Consider the following 17,310-nt stretch of genomic DNA (forward strand, 5'->3'; position numbering starts at 1 on the left):
TTTCGGAAATATTAGGATTTAAACTTACGCGCACAATTGTGCATACACGGTCGGAAAGGGATACCTTGTGTTGTACTGAAAAATGGAAAATTTTCTTATGGCATATTCTAAAAGTACATCATTTTGAAAATTTAAATTCAAAAAATCGGAGCACTAGAACGAAAGTTACAGACCGTGGAAGCGCGCAAATTATCCATAAATGAAGTACACGCAAAACTCTAGACGCGATTATCCCTAAGTCGTGTTTTTTGAAAATTACCGTCGCGGTGATCATTATTTATCAAAAACTATTCGACCGATTTACATAAACCTTTTTTTTAATTATTCGAAGTTGCAACCTCGTTAATCTGAACGCTTCACTTTTTATAAATATTTGCATAGTTCGCTGGAATTAATTTTTTTTTTAATTTTCCAACCCCTCAAAAATCGTTTTTTTTGGTGCAAAGCGGTTTTCATATCGAGGAAATTTTTTTTTGGGTAAATAGACCGTTCAGATTCACTTCTACAATAATCATTTCATTTTTTTGATTTCAGTTGAGCTGCTCATGCGCTACCGTGATCACCGCGAGCCTCTTCTAAAAAACGGCGTTTCGAGGGAGGGGCGGTATCAACAATAAATAATAACATTTTTTAAAATAAAAACACCAAGATGAATTCTTCGAGAATTACCTTTCAGTATGATATATGCCTCATTTGAATAAAAGTTCTAAAACATATTTAAAAAAAATTATGGCAATTGTCCATTTTTTCGGGCTCCCAAGGTATATAACCCCTTAAGTTACCAATACCTATTGCCGGTATTTGGGTCACACGTTTCGCGATATAGGTCACGACAGCCATCACGGAAAAGTTTTGTCATAAAAACCATCTGATATTTACGGCCTTCATACGGCCACAAATTTTTATTTAAGCAATTAATAAATCATTCTGCAGCTTCGGCTCTATACCGAAACCATCAGTGAAGTATTTGTCACGCTATATTAATACTAACTAGTCTTATAGTTAAATCTATCTAGCCTATAATGACTATAGTTAAATTGGTCCAAGAATGACGGAGTTACAAGATTGCGTAGATTGAGTTAAAAAGAGATCGTAACTTTGCCGTAACGAAATTACAGATGAGCTGTGTGAGAAAACTAAAAAGAGAGAGCCAAAATAGCGGAGATTTATAAACAAAAATTAAGAAATTTAAGTTAGGTCAATGTAAACAAGGAAGATAATTAAGAAAAAATAACGACAAATTGTTTGCAATCACGTCAGCTTAACAGTTAATTCTGTGACATCTTCACTGTTAGCCGAGTAGCGGTGACGCGATTTGCCCAATCCTCTGTATTCTCCCAACCTTGAAATTCGCTATAGCGTGCTCTTATAAAACCCTAAAGGGAGAAAAACATCATTAACAGCGGTATACACCGGGACTTGATCTTTCAATCGTTAAATGCGATTATAACCTAAGCATGGCAGTGGACAAAGGCATGGTCACATCCGCATGTGCAAAAAAAAAATGTATTTATTATATAGTAGGAATTGTTAATAAAAAAAAAGCATTAATTGTTATTATTTGGTAGCATTATGTAATATTTACCCATATTGAGTAACTTTCTCTCTTTTCACTGTTCCTTTCACTACCCCGTTCATCATGGAATTTACCATTCGGTTTTTAAATAAAACTTTTTATTATATCAAGAAAACATCTATTGAGCTATAAAAGGGGCATCACCGCACCACAAAATCGCCATTAGTACCGTGACTACTGTATCGCAGACATCTGACTCGTTCTCACTACAAATCTAACTACCGGTTATTGTTGTGTGTAATCTGACTAATCTTGTGCTTCTGTGAAATCAAGTGCTGAAGTATAATTTAATTCTCTGCTAAGTTCAATAGGCGAAGTAAGCAGAATTTACGTGTAGAAAAACAATAATTAATTATAAAATTGTATGCATATGTATGTATGTACAAAGTATTTGCATTAGTGCAATAATGAAAAGGATTTGAAAATCGAAAGGTTATCAATTCAGTTAGTTTTAGAGATTTAAAAAAAATTATTTGAGCTCTAATTGTAAATATACGAGTTGTGCTTGTGTTTTTGTATACACTTTGGAATACAAAAGCAAACAAAATTTTGGAACATTCGTATATGCATATGTGTGTACTCGTATGTGTGTGTTGATCTATCCTATTATTTTTGATATTTGAATGACTTCGACGCTGTAAATAAAAACCAGGGACCGGAAATAAGAGTTATTTACGAATTTGAACAAAAAAAAAAAATCATTATGCAGCAAATGGTATACAATTAAATATGTGAAGGGTACCAATGCATTTTGTCGCGTCGAAAATAGATTTTGGCAATAAAATTTGTTGTTTGTAATTTTTCTGTAAAACTTAAAAATAACTATAACCTTTGATTTATATTTTATTTAATAATTTTGATATTTATTTAATTGCCAAATAACAGTTATTTTTGATTTTTACTTTACTTTTAGTTATTTTTTTGTCAGGGCAGACTAGCAAGTTCAGCTCTCAGACACAATTAAGTCCATTGTACTGCTCTCGGATTCCCTTTTTAATTTTTTTTTATGTCTACTCGACCTCCGAAGGAATCTGAAGAGATCTTGTGGTGCCAAGGAGCTCAAGTCTGATTCCTCTCAACATGCTGGGCAGAGTGCACTGTCTGAGATGTCCATCTTTTCCATGTGCTTTACCCATAGAAAGTGGCGCGTCATCAGCCCAACCAGCCACCTACAGTCACCTCTGCTTAGTGCTAGGAGGAACTGCGACAGCCGGTCGGACATGACAAGTAACATCAGTTTTGTCCATCTGCAGCCTCTCTCAGCCTGCCAAGCTCGGTTCTGGGTTAGAGTAACCCGTTTGCTAACCGTGGCTTTGATGGCTGCAGAATGGAGTGGCAGAACGGGCTCCAGGCCAAGGAAGTTGGCCTCAGATCCCATTCTGGCTAAATAGTCAGAGAGATTCCGTTACCCACGATAGCCACGTGTTCTTAGACCCAATTTAGCGTCAAGCTTTTATGTCTACCGACATAGTTTAGCTTGAATTTATAGGACTTTTATTATTTTTAGTTAATTATCGATATTGTTTATTTATGAAAGTATTCATTAAACATCATACATAAAATTTTTTCAATTAAAAATAAACGGCATCAAGAAAAAATCAGTTTGTATATTTATTTTTTGATCAGCGCAACAAGAATAGTCGAACAAACCATATGTACGAGTATTTTACCAATTTTAAAATTTTTCTTATTCTTTATTTCAGCTCATTTTTTTTAAGCGGCTAAAAACTTAAATTTCTTTTGTCCAAAAACGTAATTCTTTTATTTGAAGTATTTTGCATAAATTGATTTCAAACGTATTTCCGCTGTTCGGAGTCCTATAGTAAAATTTAGCGTACAATTTTTTTTTTTTTTTTTGTAGAAAATCTTAACCTCTAGCATTAAATTGAATGATTATTTTGAGCTTTCTTTTTATTATTATAATAATATTTTTTTTTTAAGTTTGCTAAACATGAAGTAAGCGTCTTTGATTTGTTAACAAACAAACAGAAAATTTTGCTAGAAGTCATCGAAGGCAAAAAACTCTCATTGATCCTAGACGAAGTATAAATCGTGAAAGTGTGGATTTTTAAAATGAAATTATTATAATCATACCACAAAATGTCTGGCGTTTTGCCCTGCGATTACACCCACCAGTACTCTCAGGTCCCCTCTGCTGAGTTTTAGGAGAAAGGTCGCTATTTTCCTGTTTGGTTCTTTCACAAAACACTTGGCTACTCTGAACGAGTTCAACCCAGACCAACGTCCTCTACGGGTAGAAGTCGTCAATCCATAGTTGAATCGATGCAGAATTGACACCTAGAAAGGGTTCAGGGCCTAGTGGCATATTTGCAGAGCCTTCATTAGCCAGTTTATCAGCTAACTCGTTCCCTGCAATACCACAATGTCCAGGCACCCAAATAAGACTAACTTCGTTGTGTTTTGCAACACTTTTCAGTTTTATCTTACATTCACCGAATAACTTCGAAGAGCAGCGTGGGTTAGCAAGGACTTTCAGTGCAGCTTGGCTGTCACTACAAATTCCAATGCTGCTACCCCGCCACTTTTTCCCAATTATCCAGTATGCCATATTCAAGATGGCATAGACTTCCGTAAAGAATACCGTGGCTATTTGTCCCGTGGCATAGGAGTACTTAGTAACTTCATCTAAGTACCATCCAGATCCGAGCCATCAGTGGTTTCGGATCCGTCGGTGTAGAAAGTGTGCTCATATCCCGTTAATAGGTTCTCTGGACTTAACCATTGATCTCTATCTGGGATCAAAACATCATACTTTCTACCGAAGCCAACGAAAGGCACCTGATTGCCCACTGGAATCTGGGAGATATTTATTTAATCCGCTTTCTACCAACCCGTATTGAACTTAGCATGAAACGCTCGTTTAATGGCAAAAAAGGTTTAATTTTGCTATAAAAAAGTGAGTTGTTTATTTCCTATTCTTCGAATTTATATCATTAAAAACTTTGCACATTTCATTAATTCTGCTAATTGATTTATCGTTTTTGCTTCTTTGCTGAAATATTTTTCATTAATCTGGTTTCTTCTTCCCTCCGCGACACATTTCGCTCATTTTATTCAAAAATATTTTTATTAAAAAAAGTAATGAATACAAAACCAGTAAGAATTTGCAAGTTTTACGACCAGCTAATCAAATTGTTGGCGGGAAAAATCACAAAAAGTAAACATTTTTTCAGTTGAGCTACCTCGTATTAAATTTAAAAATTATGAAGCAAATAAAATGCAAAATAACGAGCATCACATGATTTATTTTGTCTACAATAATTTGTTCCGTTTCATCATCGCTGTCAGTTGAAGAACATTCCATTAGCTGTTGTATTTTGGTGGCAATCACAGCTTTCTTCATATTTTTCTTGCTGCCGTCTATGCATCCATCTTTATACAAATAATTCCAATTGAGTTAATAACCAAGAAGTGCAAGCTTAAAACACAAAATATACCCTCAATTTTTTCGATTTTCGTTTCGCAAAATTACAACAGCGGTGACTGGAGGTTGTGGTTACATATGTACCTCTACATCATTTGCCGATTCCAATTTAATATTTGGCTTCAAATAAACTATAAACTTTATCTAAAATATATTCACTTACATTCTCCATTTTAATCACCATTTTTATTTAAATTTAGAACTTTGACTCAACTCGCAAATTTTAATTTTACTCGGCGACCAGCTGTTTTTCTCGCTTGCAAATTCTTACAAGTAAAAATTTATGCAGTAAAAACCTGCAACTTCTCCTCGAAATGAAATGTTCGTTTGTTAACATTAATAGTAGGGCCAGTGTCGGGCATATCACCGGACGCCTTCGTCTAGCTCATCTAAAGATAGGCCCAGGAAACATGCTGTTTCGACGGGTTGGGTCCAGAGGGAGAGGGGTGTTAGATGAGTCGGTTTTAGGGGGCATGTGAAAAGGTGGTTAGTGTCGTGCGGGGTGCCTTCACATGCCGGACAAATGTTTGGTTTGTCGGGGTCGATTCTGGATAAGTAGGAGCTTAACCTGCAACAATATCCAGAACGTACACGCAGTGTTACACGTGTCTCACGAGGAAACTGGAGCTCTTCATCTGCTATAGGGGGTGGTCCAGACCAGGCCTGTCTGGTCACCTAGAACTAGTAACACGCAGTGGATAAAGATACAGACATGCCAAAATACTGCCATTCGGACAGCGACCGGTCGCCTCCTGATGTCCCCTGTTCAACACCTTCACAACGTGGCACAAATGCTTCCAGTAATGGAGCATAATAAACTGCTCAGCAAGCAGTTCCTGCTGGGATGTTACCGCAGGTTTCATCCCTGCAAACACCTGCTTGAGCCTGAGCCGCCTCCCAGGCACGTCAGGAGACATCTCTTAAACTACGCCGGCGAAATCCAGGACAAAACTGACCGAAATCACTGGACCTGACAGTGTTTAGACAGTCAATAAACGACATTCACCGGGAGACCGTCACCACCGTCTTAAGCTGCCGTCCTGTGAATGCCGTAATCGGAGTCGAAATGAAATGTCATTTTGCTCACTCACTTTCGCCCACTTTGAAAGTTTTTCGGATACATGAACTTGATAATTGTAATTGTTACAAATTATTTACTTCATGAACAGACATATTTTAAACAATCTTAACAAAAACAATTTCCATGTAAGTGATACAGTCCATTCGAGAAATTGACGCGCACTCTTTCTATTATATTTTCCAATGATCGAATCTGGATTGGTAGTAGTACGGATTGAAGGATAAAGTGAAAAATAGTTGAATAGAATATGCTACCACATTATAAATAATGACTTCGTGGTAAATCAATCGGTTTGTTAGAACCCAAATCACTCCTATACATAGAACCGATTGTCGTGGGGTGTCACCCGAGATGGCCTTATGTTCCTTGTCAAAAAGTGTAATAAATGGTCTCAAACCAATTTCTGTTGAATTTTACCGCAGCGATCGCTCTTTACAAATAGCGAGACCACCGCCCACGACTGCTGCGAATTCCTCAGAAACTTTTTTATTATAGAAATGCACTCGGAATTTGGGCAGTCCTCGTCTTTAAGCGACCACAGTTAGGTTTTTTTATGAGTTCAATGTTTTTAGCTCGAAAAGTACTTACATACGGGGAATGCTGCTGGAGAGGCAGTCCTTGGTCGGATATAAATCCGGGTCGTTTCGGTAACGTAGAACCGACTGCCATGGAAACGAACCCACTACCTTCGAATAACGATACGCCATGCAAGAGCACACACCGTTCCCATCACAGCTGGACCCACCTTACCGGAATAATTCCGATTCACATATATCCGGCCACGCATTCCCACTTTCATCTCCATTTCGGGTATAATAAATTTAAATTTTTCTATTGTTTCAATGAAGAAATACTCATAATTCAACCTAGTTTGACACGAGTACTAATTTACATAACGGTATATTTAAATATTTGATTAGGATCTCTGCAAAATGAATAATAAGCTTAAAGTGCATACATACATACATACAAATATAAATTGAAACTGGTTGTAGCGACCATCAATCGAATTAATTACAACAAAAACACCTGATTATATTCAAATCATTTCAATTTTTAAATTTTTTTTCTTTTTTTCGTTTAGCCAAAATGCGACTCGCTTCAGTGTGGCTATTGCCATTGCTTTTCGCTTTAACCGCAGCACAATTTGGCGGATTCGGAGGAAGCTTCAATAAAGTAACCAATTCAGTACAACAGGGGTTTGGTAATTTGGGCAGTAAACTAAAGTTGCCTTCGTTACTGAATGTTAACACCTTTTCCGAGTTTGCGGTAAGTATTAACTATACATGCATGCATGGCCATGTACACATACATACATATACAACAAAAATAAATAATCATATTATCTTTCTTTCCCTTTCAACTCTCTTCTTAGGAACTAACTGGCAAGACCTACGCAGAGGGTGAACGCCAACTACGTGAGGGCATTTTTGCCGCTCGCCGACAGTTGGTCAATCTGCACAATGCCGGCTCAAAAGGTTACGAGCTGGCAATCAACGCCTTTGCCGATCTGACTAACGCTGAATTTATAAAGAAACTAACGGGCAACAAGAAATCAAGCCGGGGCGAGTGAGTAAAAAATCAATCAAATTCATCTTTCTGCACTGTAGAATCTTAATCAAACAAATTTTTTAACAATTAATTTCAGAGCAAAAGCCAGTGTAGACCGTGAGGAAGCTGCACCACCCACAACCAATGTGCCGGATGCTTTCGATTGGCGCTCTAAAGGTGGCGTCACACCGGTAAAATACCAAGGCGACTGCGGTTCGTGTTGGACATTTGCCACAACTGGCGCCATTGAAGGCCATACGTTTCGCGCCACTGGCAAACTGCCCACACTATCTGAGCAAAATCTGGTCGATTGTGGCCCCATCGATTATGGCCTAAACGGCTGTGATGGCGGCTTTCAGGAGTATGCTTTCGCTTTTATTAAAGATGTACAAAAAGGTGTAGCACCTAGTGATAAATATCCATATTTGGATAAGAAAGACACCTGTAAATACGATCCTGCCACTAAGGCAGCGCTGGTGAAGGGTTTCGCTGCGATCAAACCAAAAGATGAGAAAACGATGAAGGAGGTTGTTGCCACTCTCGGCCCTCTAGCGTGCTCTGTCAATGCCTTGGAAACGCTATTGCTCTACAAGAAGGGCATCTATGCGGATGAAGAATGCAATAAGGGCGAAGTAAATCACGCAATTCTAGTTGTGGGCTATGGCAGCGAGAATGGTCAGGATTATTGGATTGTTAAGAACTCATGGGATAAGACATGGGGGGAGGAAGGTTACTTTAGATTGCCACGTGGTTGCAATTTCTGTGGAATTGCCGATGAATGTAGTTACCCAATAGTTTAGGTGCTCAATGATGTGAGGACAATCGCTTAAATTTGTGAATGTTATGCCTGTGATTTCAGTAAATAAATGATTACTTTAAATGATGAAACATTTCGAAGTCAATACCGAGGGGAATTAGGGGGAGAAAAAATACGTTGCCACGACAAACTGCCATAGCGGACTGTATATGCGGTCAAGCTAGCATTTGAAAGAGTTATTGGGTAGTGTTACAACAACGATGCGCGAGACTGCCTCTTAAAAAATTACTTCAAAATGTAAATAGGTATACAAATGGTTTGCTCAGCATTACAAACTGCTGCTGCACAGTTCTAAGAATTTATATCCATAGAAGAAATACCATATCATCCCTCAAATTGTATAAACAATAAAAGCTGGAAAATTGTTTACATACATATTTGCTGTTATAAACAAATAATACTAAGGTAAGTTATTAATTAACAAATTGCATATAAAATATTGTTTGGGCACAGTAAAAATATATTATCTTAAAAAGAAATTTAAATACATACAATTATATAAAAGTTAACTTAAGCTAAAGCAAAATCGTCACGTTGATCATTGTAACGCAAGACATGTTGTTTGATCTTCGAGCTATCCACCCATGTAACGAAATCTTCTAAATTGCGTGTGACCAGGAATGCAGGATCGGTAATCATATCGGGGCCCACGCGTACATGACCTTGCTCAATCAGATCAGTGGCATTTTTAAGATTTTGAGAGAGGCGGCCTAAAGTACAAGATGGTTATTTAGTGCTCTGTTGAAAAAATTATTTCACGAGGTATATAGGCAAGATTTAAATCACATTATTGCGCAGTGCATTGTTTGGCTATCGATGCAACTTTTTGGAGTGTTTAAGCATTTAGCTGTTTTTGTTTTTATAATTTTTGGGCACACTACTTTAAAGTTCTATGTATTTATATGAAAACCAATATAATTCTATTTTAGAAAACGCGTAATTTCTCGAAATTTCGCCTTAAATTTGACTAACCTACTTTATTTATTAAATATACAAATTACTTACATTTCACCATCACTACCGGCAGTCTACGTCTACAAAAACTACTTGCCGTTAGTCGGGTAGCCATTTCCAAATCAATTTTGTTTCTCATTAAGCCCATGGAATAGAGTTTCTCCAGCAACATGCTCGCCGCTTCACTTTTGAATGGATCTGTATCTTCTAGACTTTTAATCTTCTCGCCCAATGTGCGGACCTCACGCGATAATTTGTTGTATCTAAAATTTATAAATGAATTTATTACCATACATCAAAAAGTTACATTAGTTACTCACTTCGTATAGTCACTTGGTTTGCGGATGTGATAGCGACGTATTACATTGGCTTCTTTGCCGGCGTTATCTACTTTCCAGGTGATAAAGTCAACTTTCTTGAGCAGTTTTTGCTCATGATACTTAAGCTTTCGCACCATTTTATTAATAAATTGCAGATGGATAGGTTGTTTACTAAAAGCAGCGTGTTATAAATGCCGACAGCTGTTAGTGCAGTAATGAGATGTGAAGTGAATTATCGATAAGAGAAATCGATTAACATGGACTGCAATTTGGATGGCCATTTGTACAATAATAAGACAAGCTTAGTACATAAAATATGGCAAATGTATATATGCATATATAATTCGTGCGTAACAATAAATGTAGGAAAAAATTGCAATTTTAATGTTATCTGTCATAAGAAGTTGTTGTTTTGTTTTTTAATCTTTTGAAAATTGAGCCCTTCATTTTCGATTATTACGAGTTTAGTTTGGTGCTGCCATACAAACTATTCGTTGAATAGTACACAGGGTGATGCGAAATAAAGAGGAACCAAAATTATGTTCAAAGATATATCTTTAGCATAGCAAAAAATTTAAATTCATTACATTCAACTTTTTTTTATATATATAATATATTATATATGGTCTTACCAATAATATTGTAATAATGAATTCTGAGTGTTTCGAATGAAAGTTAGATATAAATTGTGTGTATTAATATCAATCCCATATGTTGCAGGCATTTTTTCAGCATGCTGTCTGCAAAATTTGTGTACATTCAACAAACTGCTAACGATATATACAATACAGTGCGTTAAATTATTGTAGATGGTCGGATTAAAGAAAAATGATATTGATGAATTTTTGAAGCAAAATTTCGAATAACTATTAATCTTATTTATTATTAAATATTATTAAGTAATATTAAAAACTCCATTAGCCTGACGCCAAGTTACTCAGCAACGTCTGTGGGCGCTGTCATGATTGATTACGGTTTGTTGGTTGTCGAATAGGAAAGACATTGGAAGTGTTTAGTGTCCTGCTTCGATATATATGTAGTGATGGTGCTTCGATAGATATTGTTGCGAACGGTGAAACTGACTGGCAGCAAAGCGAGCAGACGCATGGTGAAAAGAGTTCAGAAGGTATGGTCAATAACAGACGGTTATCCGGCTCTCAGGGTATTTGGCAGAATCAGCTGATAGACTGACGTAACTGGGGTCACAAAGCGGTTTGCTTATGAAAAAACTAAGATTTTGTAATATAATTGATATACGAAAAAAATTAACACAATGTCACTACATTGCCTTCTGAAGAACGACTGATTGGACGAGTGTTTGAATACGTGTTAAATGATCGTGCAGAATTCGGCTGCAGAGTCTCCCGTGATGTGGCAGCCGAAGATCCCCTCACAATTTTCTTTTTCATCATAGTTATTGGGCAAAGCTTGTAAATCTATTATCCTTGGAGCGAACAAAACAAAAACATGAACTCGCCTTGATGCCGAGACAGAACTTGCCAGAAGATTCGAGCTGCCATATTTAGAAATTGCGATAGTTATTAAGCACAAGTGCACGAGTATAAGCAGAGGTGCATGCACATAGGGTACTCAGTTGTGGCTTGAGCGTGTAAACAAGTTAAAAAGAAGTTATTAAGTAATTCAGTGACATTCTAATGTATGAAACGTTGGTGTTGGTTTAGTGTTACCATCCTTATTGAATTCGCCGCGGGTAAATGTGAATACGTAAAATAGTCTCCTCGACAATTTCGATTTTAAGTGGAAAAAAATAAGAAATAAGTAATCGTACGAACATTTTTATGATGCCGATGTAAGACTTTATGCTCAATAAAGGCTAAATTTTACTTTTGCACTTTCACATCGGTTGTCATTGCAACTCGAACAATCCCTCCATGGTCGCATATAAATCCGAGTTGTACCGGGAATGTAGAATCGAGGGAAGGAATTCAGTTTCAGCGTTATTGATAAGCTGCATAATTCAACGCCTCGACATATACCCCTGTCGCGGCCAGAAATAGTGGTCAGGCTAACGAATATAACCTATAACCTGTAAAATAAACATTACATTTATAATTTTATTTCAATTTGTTATTTATTTTCTGGAAATAAAAATACACATGCATGCATTTTCTACCTCCTATTACCACGTTCTTTGTTATTTTTGTTGTTTTTTTTTTGCTCCCAAAAAGTAGTTATTTGTTTTAGATTTATTTTGTTCATTTTATATAACTTAATATTATATAAATTTTAAATATAGTATATTGTATAGATGACAGTATAAAAGTTAAAAATAATATAAACATAAAATTTGGAGTGATTTCTTTTAATAAAAATCGAATAAAATAAAATCAATCTTAAACAAACAAAAAAAAACTGTAGTGTACTGAAATGCCACTGCGCTTTTAAAATGTTTTTTGTTTTATTTCAGTTAGTTTTCTTTAATTTTTTAGTATCTGTCGAGTGGCTCACATGAATGAATATCAGCCCAAAACCATTAAAAAATATTAAAATGTTGTGTAGAAAAAAAAAAAAAATCGTTGATTGCACTACTACAACTACACCGCAATACGTCACTTGCGCCAACAACAAACTTGAGTTAGATTTGTAATAAATTAATTTTGCTGCTGTGAGCTTTTTTAATTGCGTTGTTTCCTATTTTTTACTAAGCAGTTGAGCGAAGAGGTATTTTTTAAACTAACAGAAAGGGCAGTAAAAAATATTTGTGTATATGTATTAACTTAAAAAACAAACTAGTGGATTCTCGAACAGCTAATGCTTTTCATTTTCATGCGCAGATATTTGTGGACAGAAAGTCTATGAATTTTATAAAATGTTGATATCGAAAATGCGTAATCGAAATTAGAGGGGTTATGGAACTTTGGACTTGAAACATATTGAACTCTTTTAAAAAGCATAAAAATTAAAATTTATAAAGGAAATAAACGAATATGTGCAATGCTCAATTCTATTTAACAATAATATAAATTATTAATTTTTTAAATTACTGTTACAATGTTTCGATCTTGGAAGTACTACGTTTTCATAGCGCTGCTCAACCTTTTGGTTTTTGTTTTTTCTTTTCGTGTGTTTCATGCAAGTTTTTAAAACGCATTTAATCGTGGTAATGTTTTTTCTTTTCTTTTTTTTTTTGTTGGAACATGTCTTTGAGAACCCTTTCCAAAGAAATTTATGATTTCAATTATGTGCATATACATTTTTTAATACATTCATTGGAAGCTTGCGAAAACAATGATTTTTAAGTAAAAATAAACCAAAACTTACAAAAATATTTAGAAATTCCGAACATAATTACGAAATGTGTATTTAAAATAGATAAAATGTATTTAAAAACTGTTTTTTTGTGCAAGCAATGCAGTTGGCATTTTTTATAAATAAATCATTTAAGTGCCAACTATAGTAATTTATAAAGAAAGTGAGTTAAAAACATTAGTAATAGAATTTTTTGTGTTGCTGAAACTTGTTAACGCTAAACACGCCAGCTAAAAAAGTCACTGAATACATTTGTTGTGCGCCTAAAAATGTGCAATATAGCTACAGTAGGCTTTTAACTAAAAAAAATGTGTTTATTTAATTTTAAATATTTTTTAAGCTCACAGTAAGCCACTATGTATTGCGCGTACATAGCGGAATTTTTGTTTTGCGAACTTTACAAGGCAATTCATTAAATAAAATAAAAACAAATGGCTTCGAACTTTCGATCTAATGAGAGTTTTAATAAGCCTACAAATCCAAGAGGTACGAAAATTTTGAATCAAAGTTTGTATGAATTTTTATCACATGCAAGGTTTTAAAATTTCTACGATTTTGTACACAGATCGAATTTTATAAGAATTTTCCAATTTTATTCAGTTTCCTTTATTTCTTTCATTAATTCAGTTCTCAGAAGTACATTTTTGTACACTCTGCCGCATTTGTATTTAAATTGATGCAAGGCGAATCTATTAAAGGTGGTGTTGGTAAATCAGCCGATTTGTTTTTTTCTTTCGCCGTGTCCATGTGGCTGTCAGCTCAGAATGAGACAAGGCGAATTCATTATTTCTTTTCTAGTTTCTCAATACTTTGCTTTGACAATCAAACGTACATAACAGTGTTGTTCGTCTAGTGCCACCACCTTTAATGAATGCGCCTTGAATGATCCAAAGGTAGTTTTTAACAACAACAACAACAAAAGGTAGTTTCTAACAAATTTAGTAGGGGTTACTGCTTTTATCGCATTTTTAGCGTTGGCGCTTTAACGTTAGCAAATTACTGAATATCACTGATGGAGTCGATTAATTTTTTTATTAACACATTTCTCACTTTTCTTCGATTATTGACTTTACATGTAAAATATGACTCAAATTCTTTTTCAACTATGCATTTTGTTTCGAGTATAAAAGAAGTTAAACAAAAAATATATTTAATATAATATAATATTTTACTTAGTACAAAATTTCTTTGCGTGTCTTTCGAATTTGGAAAAAAGGAGTACATCCTTAGTTAGACATGTTTTGTAAACCTTTTAAACGTTAATACACAGTGCAGTACACATGGAGCAATTGCCGCCAATTGCGTTGACGCACACGCGCATGAACATCATCGTCAAATACGTACTTTTATTTCTGCGTTATGCTTTTTAAGTCATACCATCATCAATTTGCATGTTCATATATATTTAGTTATGTATATATTTATGTATGTATTTATGAAGCTGTTCCACATTAAATATTTCTACAAAATTATTTCTATGAAATATCGATTTTAAAAAATCCATTCTATATATATTTTTTTTCCGTTAAAAAAAAAGAATTAAAATAAAACAGTATTAATTATTAAAAAAAAATTCAAATGAGTTCACTCAAATAAGTTTACAGTGAATACTATTAGTTTTCGTTCTGGTTTGTTTAGCTTGTTTCGTTTGTTGCTTTAAAAATTAGAATGTAATTTGTAATATTTAGTATATACGACGAGTATGTATTGGATTGGTGTGTATGTGGGATTGTGTGTGGGTGTGTGTAAGGGTGTTTTTGTTACATATAAAGAGCAAAAGAAGTAAATAACTTTGACAAGAGGAGTTACACAATACACGAGTACGTACGTTTGTATGTAGGTAGCATATCATATAGTGATTATTTTTAAATAAGTTCAACAGGTGTTTTATATATACTATCAAGCTTATAAAAGATAATTAATTAAATATTTGTTTTATATTAATATAATGTTTGTATATGTATGTGGATATATGCTTATATACATAAATGTGTATATATATATATGAATATCCTGTGTGTATGAGTGTGGGTGTGTGTGTGTGTGTGGATTCCTAAATTTGCGCCAGCTTTAGCTTATGCTTTCACCTAGAACTTGTTTTTCCGTTTTAGAGCTTTCACACTCCGCATCAACACTCTCTTTCCCTCACTTTTTTCTCTTTCCCCCTCTATCTCTCTCTCTGTCTCGCTTTTGCGTAACTTTACTGTGCTGCAAGTGTTTTCAACTTTAAGTTTTGCAGTTAGTAAATGTTAGTTACATGCCTTTACTGTTTGTTTTATCTTTCATTCTTCTTTTTGTTTCTTTTATAAATCTTTTTCTCTATTTGTTTGCCTTGCATATGCGCACACCAATCATTATCATAACTATATATATTTATATATATAAGTATGTACGTATATGTATATGCATATAGAACTTTCGAAGCAACAATTTACATCTACATATATCAGTGCAGTCACGACGACGATTCGCATGCTTTATGTCGCTTTCGCTTTCGCTTGCAACACTTTGCAATTCCTTTGTTTTGAATTTTCCAATACATGCGCGCGTTGCCATATAAGAGGGGCGGGGCCTACATTGGGCGTGCACTTTAAATAACAAGCGCCATATCCTTTTTGCTAGGCAACTGCACTTTTTTCCCCTGCCACAGCGAATTGTGAATCGTAAATGCATCGATGGTGACCGTTAGATGTTTTGTATGGACTTGCGAGAAGCATTTACCGCCTGAGTTATACCTGCGCGTGTGTAAATGGATATGAAATTTAGAATTTGGTTATAAAATATTTATAAAAAAATTCGCAAAAAAGCAAATACTCACTTAAAGAATTTATCAAACATAACTTCATCCACTTGACTAGGTCCTGTACCGTACAATTTGGACACTTGATCCGTTTCGGGCACGTAGCTGTACAATGCACGGAATTGGCAACCGGCATCGCGGAAGAGTACAAGAAAATGTTTCGCTTCGGAACGTGCAATCTTTTCGAGCACTTTTTGTTTGGCCTCACGGTTTACCGCACCCGGGAAAACGCAATATTCGACAGCATTCAATATGATGCCACGATTGGATTTGGCGGCTGGTTGTTTGTAGAGCTTCGGGCCTATTTACAGAGGGTGGGTGGAGAAAAGAAGCAAATTCCATATTTAGAATAAAAATAAACGAAATTATAAAAATCATTTTTAATAAATTCTTAATACATCACTCTTATATTTTTAAAATGCGTATAATTTATGAGTACAAAAAGTAAGTTTTAACTAGTATTTATGTAGGTAGAAGACAAGTGTAGCAATAGGAGACTACATTTACAGGAACGTTTACTTAGAAAAATAAAATTAATTTAAATTATTTTTCAACTGCGCTAACTACAAAATAAGGATGTTTAAATACTTACTATATCTAAGTATTTTCGATAAAAAGTACAGGCGTAAAATAAAAATATATCTACATACATATATATTGTTTGAAAGGCAGCCATGTAAACTCAATTTGTAACTAACGTTACTTGACAAAGAAGAAGACAAAAAAATGTTAACATTTTAACCTAAAACTTAATTTTGTCTCTACAAACGGACAATTTCAAAAGCTAAAGGTTTCCTAGGCTCTCAGTATTATGGAAGGAAACGTTTTCACAAACGATTAAGAAATTATTTTTGGAAATACAGGGTCCGCCTCTCGAAGTGTAACCAACTTCAGACCGCTCTTGGTGTTTTCTGACGAGAAAAACTTTTAAATTCAGCAGTTCGTAAACTCCCACAACGATAGGGTTTATTTGACCGACCGTTCATACGAGAATTTGAGTAATCGATTGACCACCAAGAGGCAGCACCCGCCACAGGTTATGGTTTGGACCGCTCTAACCGCAGATGGGCGCTCTCCAATCGTTTTCATCGAGCCTGGCGTCAAGGTAAATGTGAAACATTATCGGGAAAGTACTCTGGAGGTTGCTTTGAAGCCGTGGGCAGACAGACATTTCGGTCGCAGACCATGGACGTTTCAACAGAATTCGGAACCGTCTCACAAAGCTCGAGTGAACGAAGAATGGCTAAAAAACAACGTTTCGAAATTCATAACATCTACACAATGGCTCTCCAATTCACCAGACGCGAATCCGATGGATTATTCGCTTTGGGTCATTTTGGAGAGCAAGGTCCGAACTAAAAGATTCACCAGTTTCGAGGCGTTGAAAAATCCATTGTTCGCGAGTGTGCCAAAATATCTGCAAGTCACATTCGGGCAGCTTGCGATTCGTTTCTAGACCTTCTCAAGGCTTTAATCAGGGCAAAAGGTGGTCATAT

General features: G+C 35.3%; 3 protein-coding genes across 21 annotated transcripts in view; 1 reads left to right on the forward strand and 2 right to left on the reverse strand.

The window, feature by feature from the left end:
- Nucleotides 1–1,799: 1,799 nt before the first annotated feature.
- On the forward strand, nucleotides 1,800–8,541 carry LOC128866758 (procathepsin L). Its single transcript, XM_054107728.1, has 4 exons — nucleotides 1,800–1,892; nucleotides 7,187–7,371; nucleotides 7,478–7,671; nucleotides 7,751–8,541. The coding sequence occupies exons 2-4, from the start codon at nucleotides 7,192–7,194 to the stop codon at nucleotides 8,451–8,453; spliced, it is 1,077 nt and encodes a 358-aa protein (XP_053963703.1). The 5' UTR covers nucleotides 1,800–1,892; nucleotides 7,187–7,191; the 3' UTR covers nucleotides 8,454–8,541.
- A 366-nt stretch (nucleotides 8,542–8,907) lies between these two features.
- LOC128866759 (U3 small nucleolar ribonucleoprotein protein IMP3) lies at nucleotides 8,908–9,969 on the reverse strand. Its single transcript, XM_054107729.1, has 3 exons — nucleotides 9,745–9,969; nucleotides 9,476–9,687; nucleotides 8,908–9,180 (listed from the first exon to the last, which is right to left on the reverse strand). The coding sequence occupies exons 1-3, from the start codon at nucleotides 9,879–9,881 to the stop codon at nucleotides 8,981–8,983; spliced, it is 549 nt and encodes a 182-aa protein (XP_053963704.1). The 5' UTR covers nucleotides 9,882–9,969; the 3' UTR covers nucleotides 8,908–8,980.
- A 2,488-nt stretch (nucleotides 9,970–12,457) lies between these two features.
- Nucleotides 12,458–17,310, reverse strand: part of LOC128868316 (patronin) — a 50,544-nt gene continuing 45,691 nt past the window's right edge. For all 19 annotated transcript variants that reach the window (XM_054110269.1, XM_054110272.1, XM_054110276.1 and 16 more), the window contains 2 exons: nucleotides 15,833–16,115; nucleotides 12,458–15,749 (listed from right to left, as the gene is read on the reverse strand). In XM_054110269.1, coding sequence (XP_053966244.1) covers nucleotides 15,605–15,749; nucleotides 15,833–16,115 — 428 coding nt within the window. In that variant the 3' untranslated portion in view covers nucleotides 12,458–15,604. The remainder of the gene's footprint in view (nucleotides 15,750–15,832; nucleotides 16,116–17,310) is intronic.

Source organism: Anastrepha ludens, chromosome 6 (assembly GCF_028408465.1).
Source record: "Anastrepha ludens isolate Willacy chromosome 6, idAnaLude1.1, whole genome shotgun sequence".
Lineage (NCBI taxonomy): Eukaryota > Metazoa > Arthropoda > Insecta > Diptera > Tephritidae > Anastrepha > Anastrepha ludens.

Excerpts from the sequence above, each read along its gene's own strand:
- LOC128866758 (XM_054107728.1), top strand. The coding sequence starts at position 7,192 with ATGCGACTCGCTTCAGTGTGGCTATTGCCATTGCTTTTCGCTTTAACC. Across the intron at positions 7,372-7,477 it reads ACACCTTTTCCGAGTTTGCG|GAACTAACTGGCAAGACCTA; the intron begins GTAAGTATTAAC and ends CTCTCTTCTTAG. Across the intron at positions 7,672-7,750 it reads AAGAAATCAAGCCGGGGCGA|AGCAAAAGCCAGTGTAGACC; the intron begins GTGAGTAAAAAA and ends AATTAATTTCAG.
- LOC128866759 (XM_054107729.1), bottom strand. The coding sequence starts at position 9,881 with ATGGTGCGAAAGCTTAAGTATCATGAGCAAAAACTGCTCAAGAAAGTT. Across the intron at positions 9,688-9,744 it reads AAACCAAGTGACTATACGAA|ATACAACAAATTATCGCGTG; the intron begins GTGAGTAACTAA and ends TATAAATTTTAG. Across the intron at positions 9,181-9,475 it reads GCCGGTAGTGATGGTGAAAT|GCCGCCTCTCTCAAAATCTT; the intron begins GTAAGTAATTTG and ends CTTGTACTTTAG.